Here is a 26,680-nt window from a genome sequence, read left to right on the forward strand (position 1 = left end):
TTAAGTAACTTCTTGAATTGTTTTTGTCAAGTACCTTGCTTTTTGCTGCTTTTCCTAGTGTCTGATTCACAACTTGAGGTATTTTACACTAGGATAATGCACATGCCATGTAAAAGCATTAGAAGTTACAATTCTAAAACTAAAAGTTGATGTGGTAGACTTGAGTCCTGCATATGATCTTTTCTTGATTTCAAAATGGCATTTATAATCACGATTGATTATGACCATCATCACTAAGATTGTCTTCTATTTTTTAATACCTGCTAACAAGTTTGTATGGTGGTTTTGTTGTTGTTTTGTTTTTTTTCTAATAAATCAAGACTACTGAAAAGAACAAACCTGCAAACTTTACTGGATCAAATTACCTGTGTGCTCCCACCTATGTGAGTAGAGTACTGTCTTTGTTTCTAAGGTTAACGTTAAATTAGTTTTGGATGTGTGGGGGATATTCAGAGGTCTGGAATACTCATAGATAAAGCTGAAGTCTTGGCTTGTTTTGGTTACTCAGCACCTTTGAAAGGTGTTCTCTCAATTTCTGTAAAGATAGATTCAGCACTTACTAATGACACTGAAGTGTTATTTCTGAGGGTTTCCTTTTTTTATCTCTAGTTCCAAAGTAGCTTTCTATTTTGAGATAATCCAAGTGTTTGTGATTGTACTCATCTGGTGATTTTCTATTCTTGCAGTCTATAAATCAGTCTTTTGGAAACACAATTCAGTCCTGCATCGAGGAAACTGTAAGTAGTGAATGCATGTTACTTTAAAACCCAGATCTTTGAATATTGTCTGTATTACTGATAGCTAGCAGGTTCTGTTGCTGTATAAAACAGAGTGTTGTTTAAGTATCCAACAGCACAGAAGTTCTTCCTGAAATCAAGATGTTTCAGCTGCTGTTGCTGTGCTAAATACAGAATGATTCAGCAATTTTTGTGAAAGTTCAGATTTAGAAGTAGATCTAAAACTCTGACGAAAAAGCAGCAGAACAGGATGCTGGTTGTGTTCAATTCTGAGAGACAAAAGTTGTACTTGCAAGTGTCCCAGGAAAGTATCCTGATAATGTGAAAGGGATTAAGTGGCCAACAGACCTGTCAGTGTTCTCTATGTAGTGGTTTCTTTTTCAGAGGTTTGGCTTCAGAGTTGTGGCTGTGAGTGTTCATTACAGTAGGTGATGCCCTAGACTCAGTGCCTTCAGAATGACAGAGTTGGTATAATACATGACCATATTGGCCCTGATCCTGGGTTACCCCATTAGTTGTTCTGGTTTCATTCACTTCAGCAGAAACATAAACTGCATAGCTAAGCATCTCCCAGTCTGTGCTAAGTGTGTGCTATTATGGGTGAAAAACTGTGCTTAGTACATAAAGAGAAATAAACTCTTGAGGAGCAGAAGCTGAGTTTTTTGTAGACTAAAGTATGCTAGCTCAGCATCTTAGACCTGTGCCTCTGGCTGCAGGGAGCAAATCTGTCTGTGCAATGCACTTTGTACCCTTCAACAGTTGTAATGCTCCCAGCTGCATGCTGACCTTGGACACCATGCCTGAATTGTGGTTTCTCTGGGAGATTTCTCAGTAATTCTGTTGGATAATGGTCCTAGCTTGATGATGCTTTTTAGCATCTAAGTTCTTATGAAAGAGCTCTGTCTAAGGTTGGAGAACAGGTCATGGACTTCACACGTTACAGGCAGGGGAGATAGGAAGGTAGGGGTTCCTGGGGTTCCTGGTTCAGAGCCTGTTTACTGGACTGTGAACCTACTTTAGGTTAGTCTTGAACTTTAAATAAATAATTGCTTAAGTTAATAGACTTCAGAAGATAAATTCTCCACATGCTTCATTTTTTGTCACTTATGTTGGTCTGAGGCTTTTTGCTTAAATCTTTGTTTCTCTTTAACATAAAAGCAAATGGAAAAAGTATGAAGTTCAGCCTTTTTTAGTGCAATTAAAAATAAATCTAAGTGTATTTAGCAAGTGATCATAATATTTTTTATTGAAATTATAATTGTCATGAACTTAGAGCATTTGCCATGATTTGAAAGTCTTATGCCTTTATAGCCTGAATAATGCAACTTCTCTTTAAATTCTTCTTTTACAGTATTATACTTACTGCTGCATATTGGGGTTCATTGCTTGCTCAGTATTTCTTCAAATGAGCTTTGAACTCAAAGTTCTCCTCCTGTCCATTGCTGTGACCGTATACCTCATCATTTTTAATACCCTTCACCATAGAAACTCCTACAGCAACAGTACCAGGTGCAGTGACAAGTTTTTTTGTAATTGACAATAATTTTTCTTTAAAGGAGGTGTTAGATTTTTGTACACTATTGGAATATTGAAATACCAAAGTCATGTAAGTAAAGACATTACAAACCTTTCTCTAAAGATAATGACACAGAAATCGAATGAGACCATTTAATAAATAAATAAAATTAAAAATAAAGCCTGTATTTTCTGAAGAATTCTGTAATAGGGCTTCTAAGATCTCTGGAAGCTTAATTTACTTTAAAGACTAGGGGATAGAATCTTAATCTTATAATAAGGTTAATCTTGTGTTAAACAATGAAGAAAAGCCTTGCTAGAAGTCTGATGCTCAAGCTGTGCTTGCAAGACCTTGCTAGTCAGTAGGATAGTGACTCTTTTATTACCTACTTCACTAACTGCATATTTTGAAAAGTAACAGCAATTTACTTGATCTATTTGAGGAAACTGTTAAAATACTTAGGAGAAGTAATATGTGGAAGTTTTACTATTAATTTGTAAGTCTGTTTCTTAGGTTCTCAGTATATTCTCATAGCTGAAGATTAGGATAAATTTATTTTGGAGAGACTAACTATGAGCTGTCAGCCCTGCTTAAAAAAGCCTAAATGAGCTCTTAATTTAGCTTCTTAATCCCAGGTTATTCATATAATGAGAATACAGTTTGATGCATTTGTGAAAATTAATAGATGTAAGAGAGGCTGATCTGTGACATGAAATACAAGTGGCATCCAGATTCATATGAAGCTATATCAGGTGTGATTCAGTGGCTTTGTTTAGGCAGTTCAGGTTTTTATTTGTCACCGTCTCTCTACAAATAAGATAGTTTCTTTTTCTACTTCAAGATTTTGTTGGCTGTGTTTCTGTGGGGCACTGTGGGGAGGAAAGCTGCAACTCAGTGCAATGGAAGTTAAGATGGCTTCATTAAGATAAAGCCAAGTTTACTTGAATATTTCACTACAATAGCCTCTTGACAAGATTTCAGCACCCATTTTTTCATCCACTTAAACATAATTTCTATACTGAACTGATGGTAATCCTTTCTCATTATTAAGATAGGCCCTATTACCAGGCAGCCACTGGCACAAATGAGCAATATCATTGGTGGTATATATCTGAATAAAGACACCCCCTTCCTTGAGGCCCTTCTTCCCCTCCCAACCCTTAATCATGTGGATTTTCTGAAAGGATGCAAATGACTTTGATTTGCTTTCTTGTTTTCAGGTTTTTCATCAGAGAGCCAAAGATAATGACTAATTTATATCTGGTTCTGTTTTACATAACCCTAATTTTACTTGCAAAACAGGTATGCATTTAAAAAGCAATACATTATTTCTTTTACTTGCAGCAAGTTGATTTAAATAAAAGTATTGATCACTGAAATTCTGAACTAAATTAGTATATATTTTATCTTTTTATGTTCTTCTACTTAGTTTGTAGATAATGTACTTACCTGTACTTAGTTACAAATAATGCAAAACATTTTAATGTGAAAGGGTGGAAACTTTTTTATAGTTTAAGTGTTTGCATTACAGAAGTCAGAACTTTCAAATTCTTCCAGTTTGGATCTCTCTGTATTTTATGTTGATATCTATGCTAAATCAAGGCAGTAATTCAAGATAAATAATCCCCATCTTATTAAAATGTCATTTTGGTAAATACACCTGATGGTACCCAAATGGCATTCATACATGCTGTTTGATACATGTTTTTCTGACTTTCATTCTTAAAGCTCATTTTTCCTAACTATATAGGCTCAAAAGGCCTTGAAGAAACTTTATTGCTACTGCACTTTTTTGAATAAAATGACCAGTATATTCCAGTGAGATACTATATAGATTTAATTTCTCAGATTTGGTCCCTTTGCAGATTGACTATTACTGTCGACTGGATTGTCTGTGGAAGAATAAGTTTAAAAAAGAACATGAACAGTTTGAAACAATGGAGAATGTTAACAGGCTTTTGCTGGAAAATGTGCTTCCAGCCCATGTTGCTGCATATTTCATTGGTGAAAAACGAAATGAGGTATGTTTAATCTTTGCTGTGTGAAGGACAGTAAGCTGGATTGCTGTGACATACAGAATGTCATGTTAGCAAGCACACAGCGACTACACTCTTTGCCTCTTGTTTGTTTCCGAAGATCCTTGTAAACCCAACAACCTGCTACCCAGATGGCCTCAAAAAAATGAGAACTCTTAGTGTCAGTCACTGAAGTCTGTTTTCAGAATTGGTAGTTAGGCTTCAGGACACTGTTTGAGTTTGGCAAATATTTAAAAAGGATTTACTACTTTCCCAAAAACATATTTTACCAGAGAAGATAGGCCTGCTTTTTAAAGAAGTTGAGTAACAGATTGTATCTCCTTGGTAATAACCCCAGTGGGAAGTTCATCTTACTCTGCCAGCATGTCATCAGAAAAAATATTGCTGATTTCACAGCTGTGGTAAGTGTCATAAGACTGGCACTGTCCAGAGTAGATGAGAATCTTTAAGATACACAGATCTCTCAGCATTTCCTTAGGCAAATCAACTGCATTTATGTTTCTGATAAAATCAGAGATGCCCACTGTAAAGTACTGTAACTGACTTCATAGGAAAACTGTAATTCGATTACTGCTTGCAAACAACAATCAAAGTTTTGAATACCTGAGGTGGAAGGTGACTGCTAACAATGTGTGAATACCTTGTTTTCCTGCAGGACTGGTACCATCAATCCTATGACTGTGTCTGTGTCATGTTTGCATCGGTACCAGATTTTAAGGTGTTTTACACTGAGTGTGATGTCAATAAAGAAGGCCTGGAATGCCTGCGGCTGTTAAATGAAATCATTGCTGATTTTGATGAGGTAATTTAGCTTCTGGCTAAATTTTATTGAATTATGTATTTACTGCAAAATAAAATGTTTCACTAGATCTGTGAGCATTGGAGGGGAGAAAAAGGCTCTTATCCTGAACTAATAATCTGAGTTCAGCTTCGCAGTCTTGAAAGATATATTCCCATCTCATGGGGTTTTTCAATTACATAATCTAACGCATTACTAGTATGGTTTGAAAGTTCTGCAATTCAGTACTTTATTTCAGTATTACAGCACTCTGTTTCTAATATGAGCAGGTAGAGCAAAACTGTGAAACTAATCCTCAGAACTTTCTTATCTAACCCTCTTGCAATTGGTAGTATTCCTAGAGATGTTTAATGCTTATTGTACACACTGAAATATGGTATTTAATTCTCAAGTTTCTATTTTCCTTCCCTTCATACAGCTGTTGTTAAAACCTAAATTTAGTGGTGTTGAAAAAATAAAGACCATTGGAAGCACTTACATGGCAGCAGCTGGTCTCAGTGTCACGCCAGGCCAAGAGACTCACCAGGTAGGTGGTCTCTGCCTTCAGCATTCTGGTGTCTGTAGGTGCATTTCAGAGGAACAGAATGTAATGAGAGAGGAAAGAAAGTAAATCACCAAGAGTGACTTACTGAAATGTGAAGAAAGTTTATAGAAATTACTTGTCTTGTATTGAATTCACTATTTATTTCCTAGTTTCTTTTTTTTTTTCCTTAGGCAGGTATTAAGTCTGTAACCCCAGCATAATTTAATCTTTGATTTCAGTAGCTTAATATTTCTAGATGGGTAACAGAATAGCTCTATTAATAGGGAAGGCAAAGAGTGGCTGCTAAAGAAAAGGCCATCTCAGAACTGGACAGTAAGCTTTTTGTGATACTTGAGAACTGTCACAAAAAGAGAATCCTCAGGTGCCACATGGGATCTGAATCTGAACCCAGAAGAATTAAAACAGATTCCTGTACTCAGGCTGACTTTCACTATAGCAGGTCCTGTATGGCATTAGGACACGTGTATGTAATATACACAAAACATGTAAAATTAAATCTGAAATCCTAAAGGACAGACATAAATTACTTTAAAAACTCCATCATTCTTGTCACCTCCAAGCTATTCCAGTTGAATTTAATGTGTTTTTCTAAATCCATTTGGAATGTTTATTGAACTATGCAATTCTGCACAGCTACAAGGATTAGTGCTCTTATCCTTATAAATACATACTTTATTCACTAACAGTACTCATTTGGAATGGTAGCCTGACACAGCCTGCTATGTTGTAATTTGATCATTAATGTGGTATGAATTGCATAGGATAAGGAACGACAGCATGCTCATATTGGGATTATGGTGGAATATGGGATTGCCTTGATGAGTAAACTGGATGGCATCAACCGACATTCCTTTAACAATTTCCGCCTCCGCATTGGTAAGTTCAGATTGGGAAGAATGTGAACTCTGCAGCTCCATAAATATTAAAAATTAGGTAGGATGACTTAGGCAAATTGCTGAGGGCTGTGGAGCCCTTCCTAATGCTGAGCACAGTATTTGGATTATTATAAAATGCTCAATAGCTGAAGGGAGTGTTGCCTGGGCCAGCTTTTTAGATAGGCCAGGCTCCTCCTTGGGTGGGCTTTCCAAAACACTGGAGGGAGCAATACTAAGACTGCAGCTTGATGAGTTTGAAGAAAATTATAGGTGTGGATGAAAAGGGAGGTACCCTATTATTAACTGTTGACCAAAGACACTGTTGTCATTAGGCAAATATTTATTTATATATGCTAAAAGGAGAAAAGGAAGAATCTTGCTTTGGCATGAACTTTCCCCTACCTCTTTCCCAGACTTCCAATTTTATAATGAATGACTCACTTCTCATCTCCTGAGCCTCAGTACTAATACTTATAAAGCAGTGGTAATACTGATTGCAGATGTTTTGCAGAGTTCAGTGCTGTTTTTGTTCCCCTGGAGCTCATGACTTATGGCTAATAAGGAAGGTAGATATCACGGCCCTTTCTACGTCAGTAATTACATGTGCTTTTGTTTATACTAAGGGATAAATCATGGCCCTGTGATTGCTGGTGTGATTGGTGCCCGGAAACCTCAGTATGATATTTGGGGCAACACTGTCAATGTTGCCAGCCGAATGGAGAGCACGGGGGAACTTGGAAAAATCCAGGTAAACACATCAGCCTCGGAATGTCTGAAGAATTATTTCTAATAGGTTATGAAATTTTTTACAATGTGAATACTCAGAATAATTTCACAAGTGTTTCTCATTCTTTTCACACAAAGGTCACAGAAGAAACGAGTAAAATACTACAGGAGTTGGGATATTCGTGTGAATGTAGGGGGCTCATTAATGTCAAAGGCAAAGGAGAGCTGAGGACTTACTTTGTTTGCACCGAGACTGCCAAATTCCAAGGTATGGGACTGAACTGAGGCTATGATGAAGTTAATCAAAATAGACTTAGAACTGCCTCCCTTCTGTGAAGATGTTCAATTTCCCTCCTTATGTGAAGGACTTTATTCTAAAAACATACCTTTACGACTCCTATTTCTTCTACATCTCAAGATAAGAGAATTACTTTTTTTTTTAAAGTTCTGAAAAGTTCCCAGAAGACACAAAACCTCCAGTCTGAAAAAAAGACTACCTTTTCCTGAAAAAAAATTGAGGATTTACCTGGAATTCCCCTAAAGCATCTTCCGTTAGCTCCTTTTCTCACCTGCACTGTGGGAGTCTTAACAGCTCCAGAAACAACAAATGTGGATGCACTGTACAACTTGTCACAGTGTTAAAACATTCCACTGCCTCCTTCTTTGCCACACACCTGCTTACAGTATTGCACTTGTCACGACATGGGAGCTGGTGCTCTGGGCACTGGATATCCTGCTCTTAATGCTAAACAGGCTTCACTGCAGAAGAGCTGAATAATGGAAGGAAGAACGCCAAGTACACTCAAATACATCATATGATAATTGTGCTGAGTTCCTTTGGACAAAACAAAAAATTACTTGCACAGTGTCTGATCACTTTTTAAGTATCTTCGCCTCCTTCATAATAGTACCTTGTATTATGTAAATGTTTTCATGACCAACAGCTGTTCAGAAATAATTTTCATCTCATTCAGTGTTTACATTGTATTACATGTTCCCCTTTGTACTTGTGTGCCTCTGTATTTAGTATCTGCATGGACATTTTATACAGTTACATAAGAGAATGTCTTCAAAATTCTGGCTTTAAATTTAAAAAACCAGACTCGACTTTGAGGAGCACTGAGCACCTGCAGTTTACCCTGCATGCTTGAGTAGACAGGCTCTGGTAACAGCTTGTATCACTGACACCCAGCAGGAATTCTGCATGCTGACTGCATTCTTGATGGCCCTTATGGAGGGAAAAATTACCAGTTTTGAATTGTTTGGAAACTGAAGAACAGAACTAATAAGATACTATTAGGAACAGTAACAGATGCTGTATAAACTGAATGGCAGCTGAGGTGGGTTTTGTTGGTTTTGGTTGTGTTTTTTTTTGTTGTTGTTCTATTCCTGTTTCTTCGATGTGACTAACCACTGGCTGGTCTATGTACCTTTTAAAGGCAATGCAGTTTACAAAACAAATTTGTTCTGAAGATTACAAAAGGACGTGTGGAAAAACATTGGTAATGGAAATGTTTCAGCAGAGCCTCAACACTGAAAGTATGCATAGAGCATTAGTAAAATCATAGAAATTGACTTGCTGTGAATTAGTTTGTAAATTTTTTTAAGCTGTTAATGGCTTTTGCTGATTTCTAAATTAAGATTTTTCTATTTACTGAAATCACTTAATCTGTTTTCTGTCCATGGAAATGATAGTATTTTGTAAGGCTAACATCATGTGTCCAATTATATGTATTAACTAAGGATGGATTCCTCCCTCCCCCTGATACACCACATGTAGTGTGACTAAACAGCACAGTGATTGAGTTCAGCATCTGTCTTGTTAGGCCTTACTCTTCTACAAACAAAACAGCATTTATTAGTATTTCTGGGTTTAGTACTAAACTATACTGGAAAAGTGTTTAACAAGCAGTCCTATGCATCACTGCCACTTTCTAATTACTGTGTAATTTCTTTAGAAGATAAAGTGACTATGTTTCAAGACAGGAACAGATCTGAATATTGTCCAACTGTGGATTAAAAATTGTGCTAATAGCCTTTGTTGATTTGGTAGGTCAAAACAGTGTTTGTGGTAAGTCTCTAATAGAAAATAGCATGTTATAAAACCTTAGTTTGAGGTTGTCTGGTTCACGTATGGACTCTGCTGAAGGTGGAAGTTTCATACTTGGTGTCTCATCAGTATGAGGTCAGTGTTGTAGTTGGATAAAATTCCAAACAGCTTTTGCTACTTTTGTATGTTGTGTATTTGTAGTAACAGATGCTCAGCAAGCATTTGTTTTGAGATATTTATTTATTGTTCTATAAGGACCATGCATGTGTCAAAGGCTCCTTTCAGCAGCCTTTGCTGTCACGGTAGTCAAAGGAACTATTTGCCTCATTAATGTATTTTGAAAAGTGCATTATACCTTTAGATAGAGCTGGCTCTGAAGTGTTTGCTGTTCACAGAACTAGTAGCATGTAGATGTAAGTTAACTATGAAAGAAAATTCGCTGCCTCTAACAGCATTTTGAAATGCTTTTGTTTACATTGTGCTGCCTGTCAGGCTAGTAACTTGCTTGGGCATAATTTCAACTTGACCTCACTTACAGAAGTGGTATTAAGAGCTGTTGCTTTTGAACTGGAAGAAATAGATTTTAGTTGGAGTTTTAAAAGGACATTATGCACTTACGTACACAAACACTGAGTGAGCAGTGTGCAAGCATCCTTGGGAAAGTTAGAAAAGGTAATGAGAGGATTTGTATCTGAGGGTGACTTTCTAATTTCTCATCTGAACTGGCATTGTATGAGAGCTATATTCAACCACAGAAAAAGTTCAATTTAAGAAGAAACTGTATTTAAATGATTGTTTTCAGCAGTCCTTTTGAGAACGAATTGCAATATTGGAGACTGCAGAAATAACCTTGTTAGAAAATTCTACCTTACAGCACTGTTGTTTTCTTAAACTAAAAAAATAGCACTATATCTAATTTGAAGAGCTAGTAACATCTTGAATTAGCATTCTGTTTTAAAGAACAAAGTTTTGGTTTTACCATTAAATAAAAAGCTTCCTCAAACTTGCTTGGTTTTGCAGTTATTTTGATGAAGATTCTCATGAAAAGGAGGCCTATTTCTTATACCCCTATAGAGTTGATGAGATTGTTTTTACTCATAAATTTGATATTTATAAAAAGCATGTGTAAGTGGAAAGTCCACAGTGACAGACCTGCATTCAACAGCTGAAGAAAATTTCAATACTTGGTTTTCTGTCATCTGTGACGTGCTGCTGCTCTATATGAAAGGTAAGTGATGGGAAATGAGATGCCAGAGATGCCAGCCAATAATGGTTTCACTGGCACAGTTATGCATCTTGTCCTCCCTTGTAGTATGAAAATGACTTCAATTATTAATGGAAAAAAATAATTCCCTGGAGTAACATTTCAGCTGCGATTACCTAGAACTGTTAAAAAAATCTAGTGGCAACTTTATTATGAACTATTCTGGGACAACTGAAAACTACTGGAGAAAAATCCAGGTTGACAGTTCAACCTTTTTGGAATGACTTTTAAGAACTGTGAAAGTTAAAAGCACTTAAACACTTCTGTAGCCATTTTAGAAAGGAGAAAGGTGGGGAGTGTTAAGGATGATGCTGGCCACTAGACTGGGGGTAGAGGGTGGGATTCAGAGTTACACAGTTAAGCTTTGTTTTCAAGTTACGTCTTAGCTCAGCTTCATGCCACTGTGCAGGTGAGTGATGGAGCTGGAACACTGCAGAGCATTGCTGGAACCACAGTGTAAAAAAGCAACACTGAAAAATACTTGAGGATGCCTGTGGAAGAGCCTGTGTACAGCACTGCCTGACTGAGTGAAAGGAACTGACTAGCACAGGGAAAAACCTCCTTGGACAAGAGCCACTGGCTCCACATACAATCCTGCAAAGGTGCTTGAATTCTCCTCTATGTCTGGAAGCTGTATTGTCTGCAGTTTTGGTGAATAGGTAATTGACTCTTAATGCTGTTAGTTTTCTAAAGATGTTTTCCTTTCTGATAAGCAAATCTTAGATTATTATCCAGATAGTGTTTAGTAGTATCTCCAAGTAGTAAGAACTATCTACGTCAGAATCTCCAACAGTTGTTGCATTATATTAAGGTGGTATTTTTATTTATTGGCAGCGAGTGGCTTTGTTAGTCTCACCTTGTTGTCATAGTATGTTTCTAGGTTTGCCCTCAAGATACCATGGGAAGATGGTGTTAGTCCTCTATGAGGACATTCGTCCACATTCCAAGCATCACAAAGTTGATCTATTGTTAATTCATCGGGCTACATCAGTTTTTTTAAACAAAGTTTATTTCTCTTCCTCATAATTGTAAGAGTTGCACAGTCATTTTAAAAAGGGAAACTTGCATGTTCAGATACTCATGATTGTTGTCCCAGCCAGATTCAGATAAGAGTCTACACAAGCTTTTAGAAACTTTTGGTTGAGTCCCTACATGACATATAGACACATTTTCACTTAAGCTTTGACTTTTCCAGACACTTAACAATCTAGGAAAACTTAAGTGCTGCAGGGGTGCTTTCAAATAATAAGGAATGCAAGAGGAAAAATAGTGGATTTACGTAGCAGAAGTAACTCTAATACAAACCATTCAATTTCAAATGTCATCAGTTCTGAAATTTAATAAACAAAAGTTAAAAACAATATACACATGTTCAGTGAATGCACCTGAAGGAAGTTTATCTGGTTCTTAAACAGAATCAAACAAACTGCTGTAAACTGAACCAAAGCTTCAGACTGTAACTGGACTACACTCATTTTCAGGGATGGCGACAGTCGTCTTGGGTTCATGAAAGTCTGAAAGTTTACAACAGATGCCAGGTCAATTAGCATATGTAACATTTAAGTGAAAGAAAGGCATAAACAACAGTGCATGCAATGTCATTTGCTATTTGTGCAAATAGTCCTGAGTTAGCTGCATGCTCTGGAACAGTTCAAGAAAACACTGTTTCAGCTGTTACATTGTCTCTTGCGTACAGTGCTATGAAAAAGAAATTGCTCCAGAATGTTGAAATTGAAATTTCTTGAGCAGTTTCACTGAAAAGATAAATAAGTTCCTGAAGTAATCCTGCCCTTTTAATTAAATAACATCTTAACTGAAACTTTTTATAAACCACAGACTGAGTATATTTGTTGTGTGAGTTACGTTTCTTGAAAGGAAATTCTGACCTGCCTTAAAAACTGGGGACAAATTGTGGGTGCTATGCTTTTACTGCTTACGTGCCACAAGGGGGAGATCAGGTTCTGGCACTCGATTTTCCACTGATCTGACTCCTTACTTCAGCAAAAGGAATAGTTGGATGATCACCAAATTAAGCAAAAGGAGCGCACAGCCAGAAGCTTGGAGAAGGAAGGATTATGTCCTCCTTTTTAGCATGTGAGGAATTTAGACTCTTCTCTTGTAATCAAGCTAAATGGAAAAAAAATAATGGATTGCCAAGCTTGAAAATTTGGCAGTGCTGTAATATGAATGGCAAAATAACTGTATGTAGTCCAACCAAAGTTCCATACATCTCAAAAAATTCCATCCCATTCATCACAGCAACTTTCCGTTAGAAACAGGATTTTAAAAAGGGGAAAATAACTGAAGTTGTAACTAAGTTACTGCAAATTCTACCACAAGCCAGGCAATGATTTTGGTTTAGTTGAGCAGATGCTAAGATACTTTTTTGTATACTCACCCTCTGTCAAATCTACCCAGCTGTCTTCTGTATCAGGTAAAGGGAGTGAAATGCCCATTGCTTTCCGGATGCCATAGGTACTAACAATATCACCTGGAGTCACTTGTTGTGCAAGTTCTTTCAGGTTGTTGGTTACTCTCTCCGCTAGAAAAGGTAAGTGGATGTATTTAAGTGCTATATATACACACACAAAATGGCTGAAATGAGCCCTTCGCCCTGTACACAGTTTAATTATTTAAGTACAAATGGAACTATGTTAAATAATGTTTAAGCTACAGAAGAGTTTTGTTGTACTGTGTGCAATCATGCAGGACCTCCAGGGAACTACAACAAGGTGGTTAAGAAGATTAAGAGGAACGAAGCAGCTGCTGACCATGATGCAACACCAACAGTTAAAAGGAGTAAGCTAATGACATGTGGGTCACACAGAGCAGCTGGGAGAGATCTGGTGGCACCCAAACAGCAGTTGTGTCAGTAGTACCTGGCTTTCAGGAGCAGCATTTATTTTTGGGTATTAACTAGAGAGATTGTTCTTGTTGCTTACAAAAGTGATTTTCCTTCAAGAAGGAAGCTGTAAGTCCTTACACCTTTTAAGAAAGGTAATATTTGATCTGGTTTAGAGCTGGTGTAATAGCAACATGGTAATATTTCTGCACTAAGGGGAATTTATCTTATCACACTGAAGGTGGTTACTTTAGACCACGTATGCTGGTGTTTGTATTGTACAAGTCAGTTAGTTTTACTTGCACAAACGACACCCTCTGCACCATCCTATTTAGAAGGTTGCCATCAACAGTCTGAATAACTGTCAAGCAGCTTTGCTCTGATAATTAAAGAACATATGTTTGGTATTTAGTATAATATAATAGACTGATAACTAGATCAAACCTGGAATAAAGCTAGCCTAACAGTAAGAATTTGGTACTACTTAAGACATGTTTAATGTTCAAAGACATTAAAAATCAAGAGTCAGAGGTGTTTGGATATTGTCTGGCCTGTGGCATAGAGAAAGCTCCCAATTAGTTCCAGGGCAATTTAGTAATGAAAATACTTGTAATTACTGTTGAAAACTTTCATCTGGCTTTACATACCAAAAAATTAATCTTCTAGGCCTAACGGGGCACATATTTTGTGCTGTAAGTTATATTTCTGTATTTCTTGGAGTTCATACAAGTTGGGACTGGATCAATTTCTGCAAGAACAATCAGAAAGTGTACTTACCCAAGTGCATCTCTCTGTAAGATGGACCCAGAAGACAAATCATATTAGGGGGTGGTTTTGTACTTAGTCGTTCATTTTGAGCATCCTGGAGTTCTCTCAGAAGCTTTGTTGTTTCATCAAGTTTCCTCTGGAAGATTTCAGCCTCTGTTTAATGAAGAGAAACTCTCAACTAGTAAGTGTGTATTTACTTAGATTATGATATAAATATGGTAAGGCTAACTTTGCAACAGGATTAAGAAATCAAAACAGTTACAGACATATCAGAAATGCAAGTACCAAGAAAACTCACCCTCGGAATCAAACTCTTCTAGAGGCATGCCAAAGTTTGTCACTGCCTTCAGTGCTGTAAGTCTGTCATTATTAGCAGAGTCCAACCTGGCAGCAATATCAATTTCCATAATCTAAAAAAAAAAAAAAGCAGCAAGCAATAATTTATGTAATATTGATATCAACCTTGAAACAACACAATTGTTAGGGAAAAATCAGAACACACAGTTAACATTAGTCTGCTCTACAGGTGAGCACACAGAGGGAATGCTGAACAGACACCCTGTGAAACTCTTCTGTTCTAGTTCCTCAGCTGACTATTTCATACTCAATTAGAAAATGGCATCGGCCAGAACCCCTGGGGACATGCACAAATGAGGTAGTAACTTAAGACAGCATCCCAATTGAAAAAATAACTCAAACTTGAGTTCACTTAAAGCAGAGTTTATCTAAATTCTGAGGTGAAAATTCAAAATCACTCCCAGAACTGGCTGCTGCTGAAGGCTTCAGGAGTTCAGCCCTCTCCCTAGCACTATGGTTGTGCTTTTCCAATTGAACCAACATTGGTGGAATGCTCTGAGAGACACTGTGTGCCTACAGGGGCACGAGGTACTTGGGAAACTTCTCAAAGATGTCTCTGTATTGTGCGAGATTTTACACTGACAAGTTCATGTTAAATTCAATCAGCTTAAGATAGGATGCACACAAGAGCTGCCAACCAGATTTAACAAATGGTTAAACAATCACAAAAATGTAAGTATTCTCTTTCAGTTCTCTTGATATATAGTGTCATTTAAGACAACTTTTTGGAGATTATTAGCCTCCAAATACCTACAAAAAAGCATGTTTTGTCACGATTTGCATGTGTCTTTACAGCTTGTCAAGCTTTCAGTGTACCTGCACAGGCCTCACAGCTGTAGGCAGTTCTATAAATGTGTGGGGTTAAACACGTTGGTTAGAGGAGTTAATGTAGAAAAATTTTACCTTTACATCTTTTAATGCATCACATCTTTCATGTGGGCCCTCAGCTTCCTCCAGTGGCTGAAGGAAAGAGAGGATTTTTAAAGAAGGCATTACTATTACTCTTTAAGTTCAAAGTAAAAAATTACAGTTTTCAAGTTACTTAAGTACAGAATGTCATTGAGCTTTCTCTGTAAACCACGTTACAAAGTTGCTGTTTTTCAGAAGGCTTTCTTCAGATAACTATGTTTACTAAAATTCATTTTTACAGCACACATTTTATTATTTACTGGGGGCAGGAAGAAACAAAGGATGATTAAGAGAGGATGAAATGTATTCTGTTTCTATATGTAAGTATATTTATCTTAGTACTTGCAACAATAGTGGAGTAAGTCAGTGTCACCACTGGGTGCTAGGAAAAAGCTAAACTAGTAATGCCAAGCAAAGGTCTGAACTGGGGCTTAAAGCTGACCTTTCATCCATGAACTATTTCCAGTATTAATGTATCTAATAATTGAATCACTAGTAAAAGGCCATGATCTGTTTATTTCCATGCTTTACATAAATGTGAAACTCAAATCAAGACTTTCAGTTAATAGGAACCGTCTTGTGGAGATTCTCAACTAATTACTGGATTGTCAATTAAGTTAAGATCATCAAATAAGCCCCTTTGATTCCAGTCATATTTAGCATATACAGCTACTGAAATCTCCTAGGAATTTGAAGAGTAGCTGTTTAGTATTTTTATATAGCACATATCTGAGTTTAAAAGCACTGCACCAAGTAAAGGGAAAACCTTATTACCAACTCTTCTAAACTCACCAGTGGCTTCTAGGAACATGATAAACTTTGGATGGAAACAAAAATCCCTCCATGATCACTTCATTTTGACAACTGCTTATTGATATCTTCTTACTAAATTGAAATGCTAATGGGAGTGGGAGAGCAGACAGAGAAAGAGCTGTCTCCAGTGTTTTGTTTATTTTCACGTTTCGCTAATTAACAAACTGGAATAATTCCTTTCCAGAAAATCTGCTAGAGGCTAAGGTTGGTTTTTGCTTTCAGATTTTACCCATTAGAAGGGATTAACAGGATCAGCATCATCTTCCCCTAGCTTTACAGCTTGTGTGCTAAAACCAAAGCCCAGGCAGTTCACAAATCCACTCTTACCGTTTCTAGTTCTCTGAGAGCTCTAGAATGTCCTCCTTTAGTTAGAACATCAAGCAAACTATCAGCCATTAAGAAAGGATAATCTTGTGATTTCATCAAAAAATCATGAATACTGAAAAAATCAAAAGTTAGTCAATACTTTCATACCAAACATTCAATTGAAAAAAATTACAAAGTCAAACTAGAATGTACAGCATAGAAAACACAAAAAGTAGAATTTGATCTAAATGGCTTGCTTTTGGTTTAATTGTCCATGTCTTCTGTAGCTGAGAAACACATTCAGTTCCTAACAACAACTGAAACACTAGAAAAAGCACACTGCCTCAGGCAGCTGCATCTGTCTGAAAGAACACCTCCACAGGCACTTAACATTTGCACTGTACTGAAGTATTCCCCCATTTCCTATGAATTTACACCACATCTATTTTTTAGGTTCTAATAAAACAAAAGGACTTGAACTCAAGTTTTTATAATCAAGAATAATAAAAGCAATGAGAATGAATGAATGATTTTTACTGTAGTAAATAATATGAAAAGCAGTGTACACACTGTTTCAGAGTTAAACTGGGCATCACTATCTCTGGACTCAGATCTCCCACAGCAGTTTGGTCAGTATTTGACATTAACACTGAAGGCAGTATTTCAGTTCATTAATGTTAAAACATCCAGTTTGTATAAACATTTGTATCACTCAACATTTTTCTGGCTTTGAACATGAGTCCTTCAGTTAGTCATAAATGTACTTAAATGTTAAGACTGTTCCTGGGTATCAGTAGCATCAAAATGCTTCAATCTTGGCTAATTTCATTTTACAGGCGAATTCTCTTATTACTTTCTTTTTCTTAGAAATACCTGAAAGATCCTTGATTGGAGTCTTCCCCATATGTGGAATAGATTAAGTCAGAATCTTCTTTGCTTATGTTGGCAAATGTAGAATCATATGTTGGAGCATAGGAACTATAGGGTCCGTAATTCAAATATGTCACTAACAAATAACAACAGTACTAATTATTACCTCTGATATGCTTGTATCAGATAAAAATAAGAGGTTGTAAAACAATCTACCTAACAAAACTTTTAGGAACTTAGGGTGAAAATAAACTTGCACAGAACACCATCTGTTCACCCTGTAACATCTTTTAGTAACATTTACATCAAATGTATTTTATTTACAATTGTTTTGTTAACAATGTTACCTTAACACAATATGAAAACCCAGCCTGGTGCCAGTAGCAGGTGCTCAGGCTTCGCACTGTGCTCTTCCAAAGGTGGAGAAAACCCCTTATCTATCTGCTCCTCTCCTCAATATGGATGGACACTTCATTAAATACTCCTCCCCTTTTGTATGTGTAATTTAAGCTAGACTTTGTACTTTTTAGCTGTGTGATAGATACATGTAATAATGTGCTTTATCATGTTAAAACTATTTATATGATAAAATGAGATTAACATGTTCTGTTTATATAAGGAGGATAATTTATGTTTAAAAAAAAAAAAATCAGCACTTGCCTGGAGTAACCTTGTTTCTTTTATCTTCTTTGAACCCTTGTAATGTATTAACTCCTGACTGAAGTCTTCCTGCTGTCATACCCAGCTTTACAGGGCAGTAACCTGGTTCTATAATAAAACATAAAACACAAAACAATGAGGGCATAGCTAAGTGATACAGGAAGACATCCAAATTCATTTAATACTCGTAGCCAGAAACTTCAGGATGAACAGGATACAACTCTCAAAGTATTCTCCTCTCTAAATATTTCATACTAAAGTCTGCGTGTAGTCTTAAAAATTAATCCAGATCAAGTGAGTAGTAATGCTAGTTAAAGGAGAGAAGATTTAACCTAAATGTTTCCACTATTAGTATTCCTCCTCCCTATCCTCCCCTAACAGAGGCTGCGTCATTAAAGAGAATCCAATTCTTAATGTGGAAGACCCCACAAGTTTTATTCTTACTGACATCTCCTTTTCCTCTGTGCAGTAGGAAAAGTTTTTTAGCTTGGTTTCCATCTCACCTAGACCTTGTCAGTTCAGGTCTGTAATGAGCTGGCAGTTAAAACCGTCAAGGACCTGCACTCTTTTAGCTAGTGGCACTATATAAATAGTACTGACAGGACAAAATTATTTGGGACCTAGACAGCTCCCAGTGGCCAATTCTGGAACATCTGTGACCTTCTAGGTCAGCAGACACTGCACTGTATACACAGACCAGACTTTAGAGGAGCCCAGGATTTAAACAAGCCTAAGCATATGGCAGACAGTCTCTTCTCCAATGGCAAAAGCTTTCTCTTGCAGCTCCCACAAACAGCTGATGCAAAAAGCAACAGCAATGGCCACTGAGGGCTCCCTCCAGGTGCTCCTAACAACAGCCACAGTTGGTCCCAATTTATGTGCTCCTTCAGCTGCAGCTTCTTAGATTCAGATATTTATCAGACGGTAAGGAAGCATTAGCCAGCATCTGGCCAGCATTTGCTGATCTGCTCCAGCAAGAAAGCCATGGATCAGGTGGCTTGTTACCTGAAGCATGCCAACTTACCTCCTGCAGTGAGGTCAACTGGATTAAGAAGGCCCAGAGTTGTGGTGCCATCTGGTTTTCTTCTTTCAAATTCACACTGAAAGAAGACCAGACTACTTTAATTTACATATTTGTTGAAATTCATGGTCCTTACATTAATTATCTCATGAAACTGCCCTATCCATAGGAATCAGAAAGGGATTTGGAGTGACCAGTCAGACTGCTCTAACTTCTTTATTTTCACTAGGTTACTTTATTATTGGTATAGGCACAATGAATTAAGAAATGATGATAAATGTTTTTCTGCAGAGGCCAAGAGATAAAATACATAATTCTTGCAGAAAATTTAATGGGCCCAGTATTACCAAACTAGGTTTTCTCTCCTGTAACACTTAACAATTTTTCATCAGGTATGCGACTCTTTCCGAACTAGTCAGATTCAAGGTATTTTATTGAGGCTTCTAGTATTCATCCTTTTCCACTACTTCATCTGGAATTTCTGAAAATTTAGGCTGGAGGTGCTCTGCTGATGAAATCCAGCAGGAGTTCAATAGGCCTTTTTTTTTTTTTTTAACCGTGTGATGTTACACATATGATCAATTGTGTAAAATGGTGTAAACTGTAGTAAAAGCACACTTTGAGTTTCAACTGATACAAGGTGCTAAGTAAGCCTGGCTTATGAAAAAGTGAAAGGAGTTACCACGTGCAGACAGATGTACCTGGCTGTTGGCAAGACGCCTTGTTAATTTCCCTCCAGATTCCCTGACAATGCGATCAATCTGCTCTTGTTCCCTTTCCAAGCTATCGTTTCGTGATTTGTCGTCAAGTAGATCTTTGTCCTTCCTGTGAATAAAACCCACTCAATTTAGTTACCAGCTTTAACAAATTTCACAGACACCAACTGGCTAAATATCATAAAAGGATACAGTGGAGAAAGAGGTTTTTGTCAACTATGCAAACTGTTTTTGAAGACAAAGCATCTAACAAAAAAAGTGCCATTTAATCTCAATCTGTTTAACACAGCTGGGCAAGACAAAGATTTCTATCTGCAAATGTTAGTAACTGCAAAGGTCTGTATTTAGCTTCCATCAGCCATACTTATGTCCTAGTTTAGCATGTGGCCAGATTCTATGCTATCACTCCCCCAAAGCTATGATATTTTTGGTAGAATAAAATATTAGATACCCTGATTTTTAGTATCTGTATTTTCAAATCTGTGAAAATAAAGTCACTAGTATTTCAGAACATTGAAAGGGGTGTTTCTAGGTATTAAAAGATATTTCAGGAAGTATACATTCTGTAGCTATATATTTACATGTTTCAAATACCATTACTAGGCAAAAGGTACTTGAAATTGGCTGTATAGTTTTATACCAAATACAGGTATTTCAGTGTATCAACAGGTCATGCTTGCAAGCTGTCTCCAGAACAGCACTACTTATGTGAAATAGACATTAAACCAGAAAATAACTGAAGGAACAGAGCTGATGAGCAGTACAGGGTTACCTACAGAAAATTATGATGGCATCATAAAAGATTCTAAACTTACTTATTCTTTATATATGAGGATGCTTTATAAAAATGCTGTTCCCTTGACATAAGTCTTAGCTTATATGCAGTATCAGAAAGACAGAAACCCACATCCATTGGTCCCTCAAAGTTATCTTGTTTCTGTAGCATTTAAGGGGTGCATCCTATAACTGTTATTGAGATAATACTTCACTTTTTGTGCTCTTTGCTAGGTGTTTTGAATGCTTTGGTGTCACCATCCATGGATTCTCCTTTGTCTTTCCCAAAACCATTTTCATCTTCCCCACTTTGCTGCAGTTCCATCTTGTCCTTCTGCTTCCTTGTCTTCTGCAGGTCAGCCATGAATTCTATACTTTGTTTCAAGCTTTGAATTCTCTCCTGAAAAACATCAGAATGCTTTCATTTGCTACTTCAGCCCATCTTTTCCTAGCCTAACCATAAAGGGTGATTTTGAGTTCTTTCTTATACTAGCAAGTATAAAATTAGTTTAGAAAACAAAATACTAAATGCAAATATTTCTTCAATAAGTGATCTGGTAGCAGAAATAAGCATGAGCATCTATTATTAAAATTCTAATATGCAAGCATTTGACAAATATTAAGCATGATTTTATAATTTTTTTCATGAAATGCCTGTAAAAAAAATTGAATGAAAGAGGGGACAAAAAGGAAGAAACATATTTTAAAATATTTTGGTTTGTATCTTCTATTACCTGGCTAAGAATCTTCATCCCTGAGTGCAGCAGTTTTTTTGCAGCTTTGTAGTAAATGGTGTCTGGTTTGTTGTAAATCATTGCATTAGTGCACATCAGTTTGAAGTTGTCCTGTACAGACATTAGTAATTTTGGAATGAAAGTTAAAATCTTATAGTATACTGTGTTAAAATCCTTGTTGCAAATGCAGTGTCTTGAGCTTTAGGGAAAAAGAACTTCAAAGCACATTTTACATCAATAAATGTAAGAAATTTAGTTAATTAAAATTTAAACAGATGTATATTAGATTCAAGTCTCAAATTAGCACCCCAATAAATATCCTGAAAGTATTCTTCAGTGTTCAGTATTGTTTGTAGTTTTTAAAGTTTAGTCTTAACTAAAATTATCCACTTCCCTGACCAAGCAGCAGCCATTAAGAAAAAACAAAGTGAAGCAACATAAAAAGGACAACAAAGCTAACTTTAGAAACAGAAAAGCTGCAATTCAAAGATAAATAATTATAAGAAATATGCCAAAGTTTCTTCAATTAAGAAAAGAAATTAATGTTTGTTTGAAGTTAGTTTCTTGAATGACTAAACTAGAAACTTTACTTCTGTGCCCACTGCAGAGCCTGGACAGGTAGGTATGTTTTACCACAATTTCAGCTATTTACAGAGACAAAAAGTTAAAATTAATAACTAACCAGAAACACCTGAAAGAGCTGAGAATACCCTTAAGTTTTGGAGCTCTGAAGAAGAATGGGCAAGAAAATACAACCAATATTATATTAATTAACACCTGCCTAAGTTCAACTGTTAATTACACACATTACAGTTCTCATGTCCTCATCTAGCCCAGTAAAGAACCAGAGAATGTTTCTGCTGAAGCCAACAAAACAAGCCCTCCTTGCCCATCCCAATTAAAATGGTCCAGGGGCCTCCAAAACAAGCCCTCAAATCCACTAGACACACGACAGCACAGGGTTAAACCACTGCTGCCAACAGCACTGAGCTCATCTTGCCTTCACTAGATGTGGCTCTACATGCCTAGATAAGCCTGGCCGGAAGAGAGGTGACAGGCAAAGCCAACAATTTCACCAGACTCCTTATGCTTTGAGAGGAAATACAACCAAACCAAGAGAGCAGTCTGACAGAAATGCTAACACTCATTCCAAAGTAAAGATCTAAAATTATAGACTGAAGGATGAACCGACAGATTCTGTTTAATCCTGCCTAAATCTGAGACCACCCACATCTTTGAGATGCATATTTATAAACCAGAAGCATTTTCTCTTTCCTTCCAGAACGCATTTGCTAACTCAACAAGAAACTTTTGTTTAGGTAGAAGTATTGGTTCTTTTGGCATCTTCATGTTCTCCTGAAATACTAGATTTCAAGGCAATTGAGCATAATACATCTCTGCAGTCAAAAGAAAATTTACAGAATTACCTTTAATTCTTCTATGGACTGGTACCCATTGTTCTTGATCTTCTCTTTCATAGTACTAAAATCCATTGGGTTTTTAATGATCATGGAATAGCCAGGGGCAATGAAGTCAGTCACAGGAAATGAAAAGAAAGAACTTGGATCCTTTCTGTTAAGAAATGAAAGACAGTTTATGTTTCAAGTTACAACAATTAACATATTGAGCTTGGAATTAAATGGAAAAGAAAGGACTAAGCTGAAAAGGAATCAAAACCATAAATCTAGAAATGGCTTGTGTCAGCAGAATCTTTCATTTTTGAAGGTCAGTAAGATCCCATATGCAAACCTGTATAGCAAAAAGGTGCTACTAACATATTTTAGAGATTAATTCTGTATTTTGACAACTACCAGTGTTCCCAAGAAGATTAAAAAAAAATCCTTTTTGAAAGGCTTTCCAAGAAGTAGTTTTCTATTATAATTAAGTCACTGAAAAATAAAGGGAACAAACATCAGTCCTTGCTTCCTCTGAAATTAACAGAAAGGAAAAAGCTTGTTTCTGAAAGTTGTGAAAGTGTGTGTTTGTATGTTAATTATCAGGTGATGTAACATTAACAGTTTTCTACATTAATGTTTTCTAGACTTTTGATGCTCTGACATACACTGACGTTCCTGGTTGCTTCTAATAGCACTAAAATCAAATAAAGTTGGTTGGTGTTTTCTCCTTAGCATCAAGCTTAGTTGATAAGCTAACAAGGATCTCTCCGCCAGAACCATGGTTGTTTTGCTTTTCTCTAAACTCTGCAGCATGAGCCTGGCCTCCTGTGCCAGTGTTGATACTATACACCCTGGTGAAAGCCTTGGCGTTCCAAAATGTTTTCCTCAGGCTTTGCTTATGACTTAAGAGATTTGTACTCCAAGTCACTACAGAACAGCATTTTGCTCTGCAGAGTGCAGAAGCACAGTGCAGGTATTCTGTGGAAACGCCTGCAGAGTAGCGTCTCACTGAGGGGCAGGATTCAAAACCAAGTGGCCACTTCTATCTGCAAAAGTTGCCCAAACAGACACATGCTGCTTTTTGAGAGTCGGTTGTTAGTTTCTTGAAATTGACACCAGGATCTTGAAACTTTCAGGTTAAGAGAAAACTCGGAAACAAAGTTTCAAGCTTAATCTGGTGGGACAGAAACACGGAAAGATTTTTCAAACATTCTGGTACAAGACATACAGATACTCTTGATTCTTAGTCAAGTTCATTCCAAGCTCTTGTGTCTCTCTAAAAAAAAGGTTGTTATAAAGAAAACCTCACATTATTGGAAAATTGTGCTATTTGTGGAAGTTCTTAAAAATTCTTTAGATTTGAAAGTGGAGGTGTTCACAAGAAGCCTAGGCTGAGGAGATCTAAGTAGGCATTTTAAGCTAGTACTTAAATTCCTGAAATAGTCCTGTTAGCAATATGTTTAGCCATCTATTCAGTCAGCTCTTTACGTGCCTCTTCCCTTAATACGTGTTATTTTTACTTCATAGCTCTGAAAGGCTGTAGCACAGACACTTACCTCTGCAGCTGCCTCATGAGTTGATTCAGAGCTTCCTGAAGTGGTGTCTGCTCCACCTCTAGATCAAAAAGAAGTGAGGGAAGAAAGGGAGTGAGACAGACCTTACTGCAGGAGGTACTAAACTTCCAAGATACCAGAAATCACCTAAACAAAACTGATGCAACTTGAGAATCCATCATAAATGAAAAGAATACAGTGGCAAAACCCACAACATTTACAGGGGATTTACTTTTTTCACTGGCTTTACTTCACATTCTTCTCCCTCTGACAGAGGTACCAGGTACCATTCTGCAGAACATCTGTACAGCAACATCATTTCAAATATTTGCATGCAAGAGCAAAAAACATCAAGTCACTTGCTATGGAAACAAAGAGCAATAAAATGTGAGTGAATTAAAGAAAACAAAAGAAATATTTTTTTTTTCTACCTTCCTGTTTTGATAGAGTACTTGTCAGTGGTTTCTCTGGTGGCAGTTCCAATCTGACAGGGGTCTGACACTTAATTTCCTGTTCTCCCTCACTGTCTGCATGGTCACGATCTCGTTTCTTTTTATCCTCCTAGACAAAGAAAGATCGTCACAGAAACTTTGGGAATCTGCAAAACCAGTATTAAAAAAAAAGGTGGTAAGTCTTTAAAAACGTATTCTTTAGGTACTGTCTCCATCTGCTGGACAATTCAGCTATCCAATGCAATGTATCCCAGGATTATTAAAAAAAATAAATGTGACAGACAGCCACTTAGGGCATGACAGGAATGACACTGCACTGTTCTCTGCTTAGAGAACTGTCTCCAGTTAAACCTCCTAAGGTGATTTTTGAAGGTTTTACAAAAACTAGTAGGAAAAATTCAGGAAATTTAGAAGTATTGTAATTACACATCCCATTAAGAACCCCGAGAAGAAAACACATTTTTTTACTTTTCATTTGAGAACCTGTAAAGTCTTCATTCTGTTTTACATACATGGATTTACAGAGATACAAAATCCCCCCCCTTTAGTTCTCTGTTCTCTTATAGTTGCCAATATTTTTTCAAACATGAGAAATTTCAGATTCCTTCACTCATCTTTTTCCAGCAAAAGTACCTGCAGAAAAGGAATTGGCAGATCTAATATACTGAGTTTGAATGTACTCCAGTTTATGGATATAAGATGTGAAGACTAGAGAAAGCTGAAGTTCGTTGGGTTTTTTTTTTTCCTAAAATGCACTAGCATCAACATGTACCTTGACTTTTCTCTTTCTTTTCTCCTTTTCTTCTCCAGGAACTTGTTTCTCTCCTTTCTTTCTCTTTTTCCTTTTTCTGTCCTTGTGTTTTTCATGTTCAGATTTGTCTTCATACAAGCTGGAATCAAGTCCTGCATTGCCCGTGGACAGCTCAGCAACTTCACTTCCTCCAACTTTCAGCACCAGCTTCAGCGGCTTTTCCACATATTCTTAACACAAGAAACAAGCCGTGAGCAGCGTAAGCAACACACTCTGGCGCTCTTCCTCAGGAACGCAGAACAAGCTCTCCGCTGCCTCACCGTCCTTCCCAAGCCTGCCGCTGACCCAGACCCCGTTTTCTGCCCGGCCCCCGCCCCCGATTCAGCCCGTGCCCCGCAGGGCCCCGCTGGGCGCCCGGGCCGCGCTCAGCCTCAGCCCCAAGTTTTCCAACGCCGGGAGGCCTTGCCGGGACAGGAGGCAGGGAGGGCCGAGGGCCCACGCCCGCTTCCCGGCCTTCCTCCCCGGCTTCCCCGAGCCTGCCTACCCACCCTCGTAGGGGTGTTTGTCCGACTTGTGCTTCTTGTGCTTCTTCCCCATGGCGCCCGGCCCGCCCAGGCCGCGGCCTTCTCGCCGACACCGGCCTCGCTGACGGGCGGCGCCGCGCGCAGCCGGCTGGAGGGGCAGAGCGGCGCCCCCTGGCGGCCCGGAGGTGCGCGGGTGCCGCTCTGCAGCCTGCGCATGCGTGGAGGCGGCGGGCGGGCGGGAAACCGGCGGGGGCTGCTTGGGCAGGGAGCCGGGGCGAGGGCGGCTGGCTGGCTGTCGGTCTGTCTGTCTGTCTGTCCGCAGCAGCGCCCGGGGCCGCGCCTGGCCCTGCTCAGCTGCGGCGGGACCTGCTGGCGGCCGTGCCAGCCCCGCTCCTCGGCAGTTTTCCCTCTCCAGAGCCATCGCAGCCCCGCGCTGCCTCACGCAGCAGCCGTGAGCCTCCTCCAGCGCCCTCGGGAACGCTCCTTGCTCCCTCCCTGAGGCGGGCCGGGCCTGCAGCCTTGTCCCTGGTGTCTCCCACCCTCGGGTCTCCGGGGCAGAGCGGTGTTTCGGTGGCTGTGGCAGCGTTCCATCGAAATACGCCTCCGTTCGCACCAGCCTGTGCTGCAGAACCTCCCCTGCCAAGGTTGTACTGCCGGGGGGTAAGTGTGATACTAGCAGTGGCCTG

At 38.1% G+C, this 26,680-nt stretch overlaps 2 protein-coding genes across 5 annotated transcripts in view; one reads left to right on the forward strand and one right to left on the reverse strand.

The window, feature by feature from the left end:
- The window catches only part of ADCY7 (adenylate cyclase 7), a 65,313-nt gene extending 55,022 nt beyond the window's left edge, over positions 1-10,291 (forward strand). For 3 of the 4 annotated variants that reach the window (XM_051629524.1, XM_051629523.1, XM_051629525.1), the window contains exons 19-28: positions 321-383; positions 687-737; positions 2,089-2,246; positions 3,474-3,555; positions 4,119-4,274; positions 4,945-5,091; positions 5,507-5,614; positions 6,394-6,508; positions 7,131-7,255; positions 7,372-10,291. In XM_051629524.1, coding sequence (XP_051485484.1) covers positions 321-383; positions 687-737; positions 2,089-2,246; positions 3,474-3,555; positions 4,119-4,274; positions 4,945-5,091; positions 5,507-5,614; positions 6,394-6,508; positions 7,131-7,255; positions 7,372-7,518 — 1,152 coding nt within the window. In that variant the 3' untranslated portion in view covers positions 7,519-10,291. Of the gene's footprint in view, positions 1-320; positions 384-686; positions 738-2,088; positions 2,247-3,473; positions 3,556-4,118; positions 4,275-4,944; positions 5,092-5,506; positions 5,615-6,318; positions 6,509-7,130; positions 7,256-7,371 lie in introns of those variants that run through there. The other variant, XM_051629526.1, reaches the window with a different exon arrangement.
- A 1,580-nt stretch (positions 10,292-11,871) lies between these two features.
- Positions 11,872-26,132, reverse strand: BRD7 (bromodomain containing 7). Its single transcript, XM_051629560.1, has 17 exons — positions 26,019-26,132; positions 25,492-25,700; positions 24,699-24,828; positions 24,271-24,328; positions 22,745-22,889; positions 21,318-21,428; positions 20,799-20,983; positions 19,795-19,918; positions 19,097-19,172; positions 18,073-18,180; positions 17,416-17,548; positions 16,564-16,675; positions 15,418-15,474; positions 14,456-14,567; positions 14,167-14,310; positions 12,946-13,089; positions 11,872-12,061 (listed from the first exon to the last, which is right to left on the reverse strand). Exons 1-17 carry the CDS (start codon positions 26,065-26,067, stop codon positions 11,997-11,999), a joined length of 1,962 nt encoding a protein of 653 aa, XP_051485520.1. The 5' UTR covers positions 26,068-26,132; the 3' UTR covers positions 11,872-11,996.
- Positions 26,133-26,680: the final 548 nt, after the last annotated feature.

The sequence above is a fragment of the Apus apus genome, chromosome 11, assembly GCF_020740795.1.
Source record: "Apus apus isolate bApuApu2 chromosome 11, bApuApu2.pri.cur, whole genome shotgun sequence".
NCBI classification, from domain to species: Eukaryota; Metazoa; Chordata; class Aves; order Apodiformes; family Apodidae; genus Apus; species Apus apus.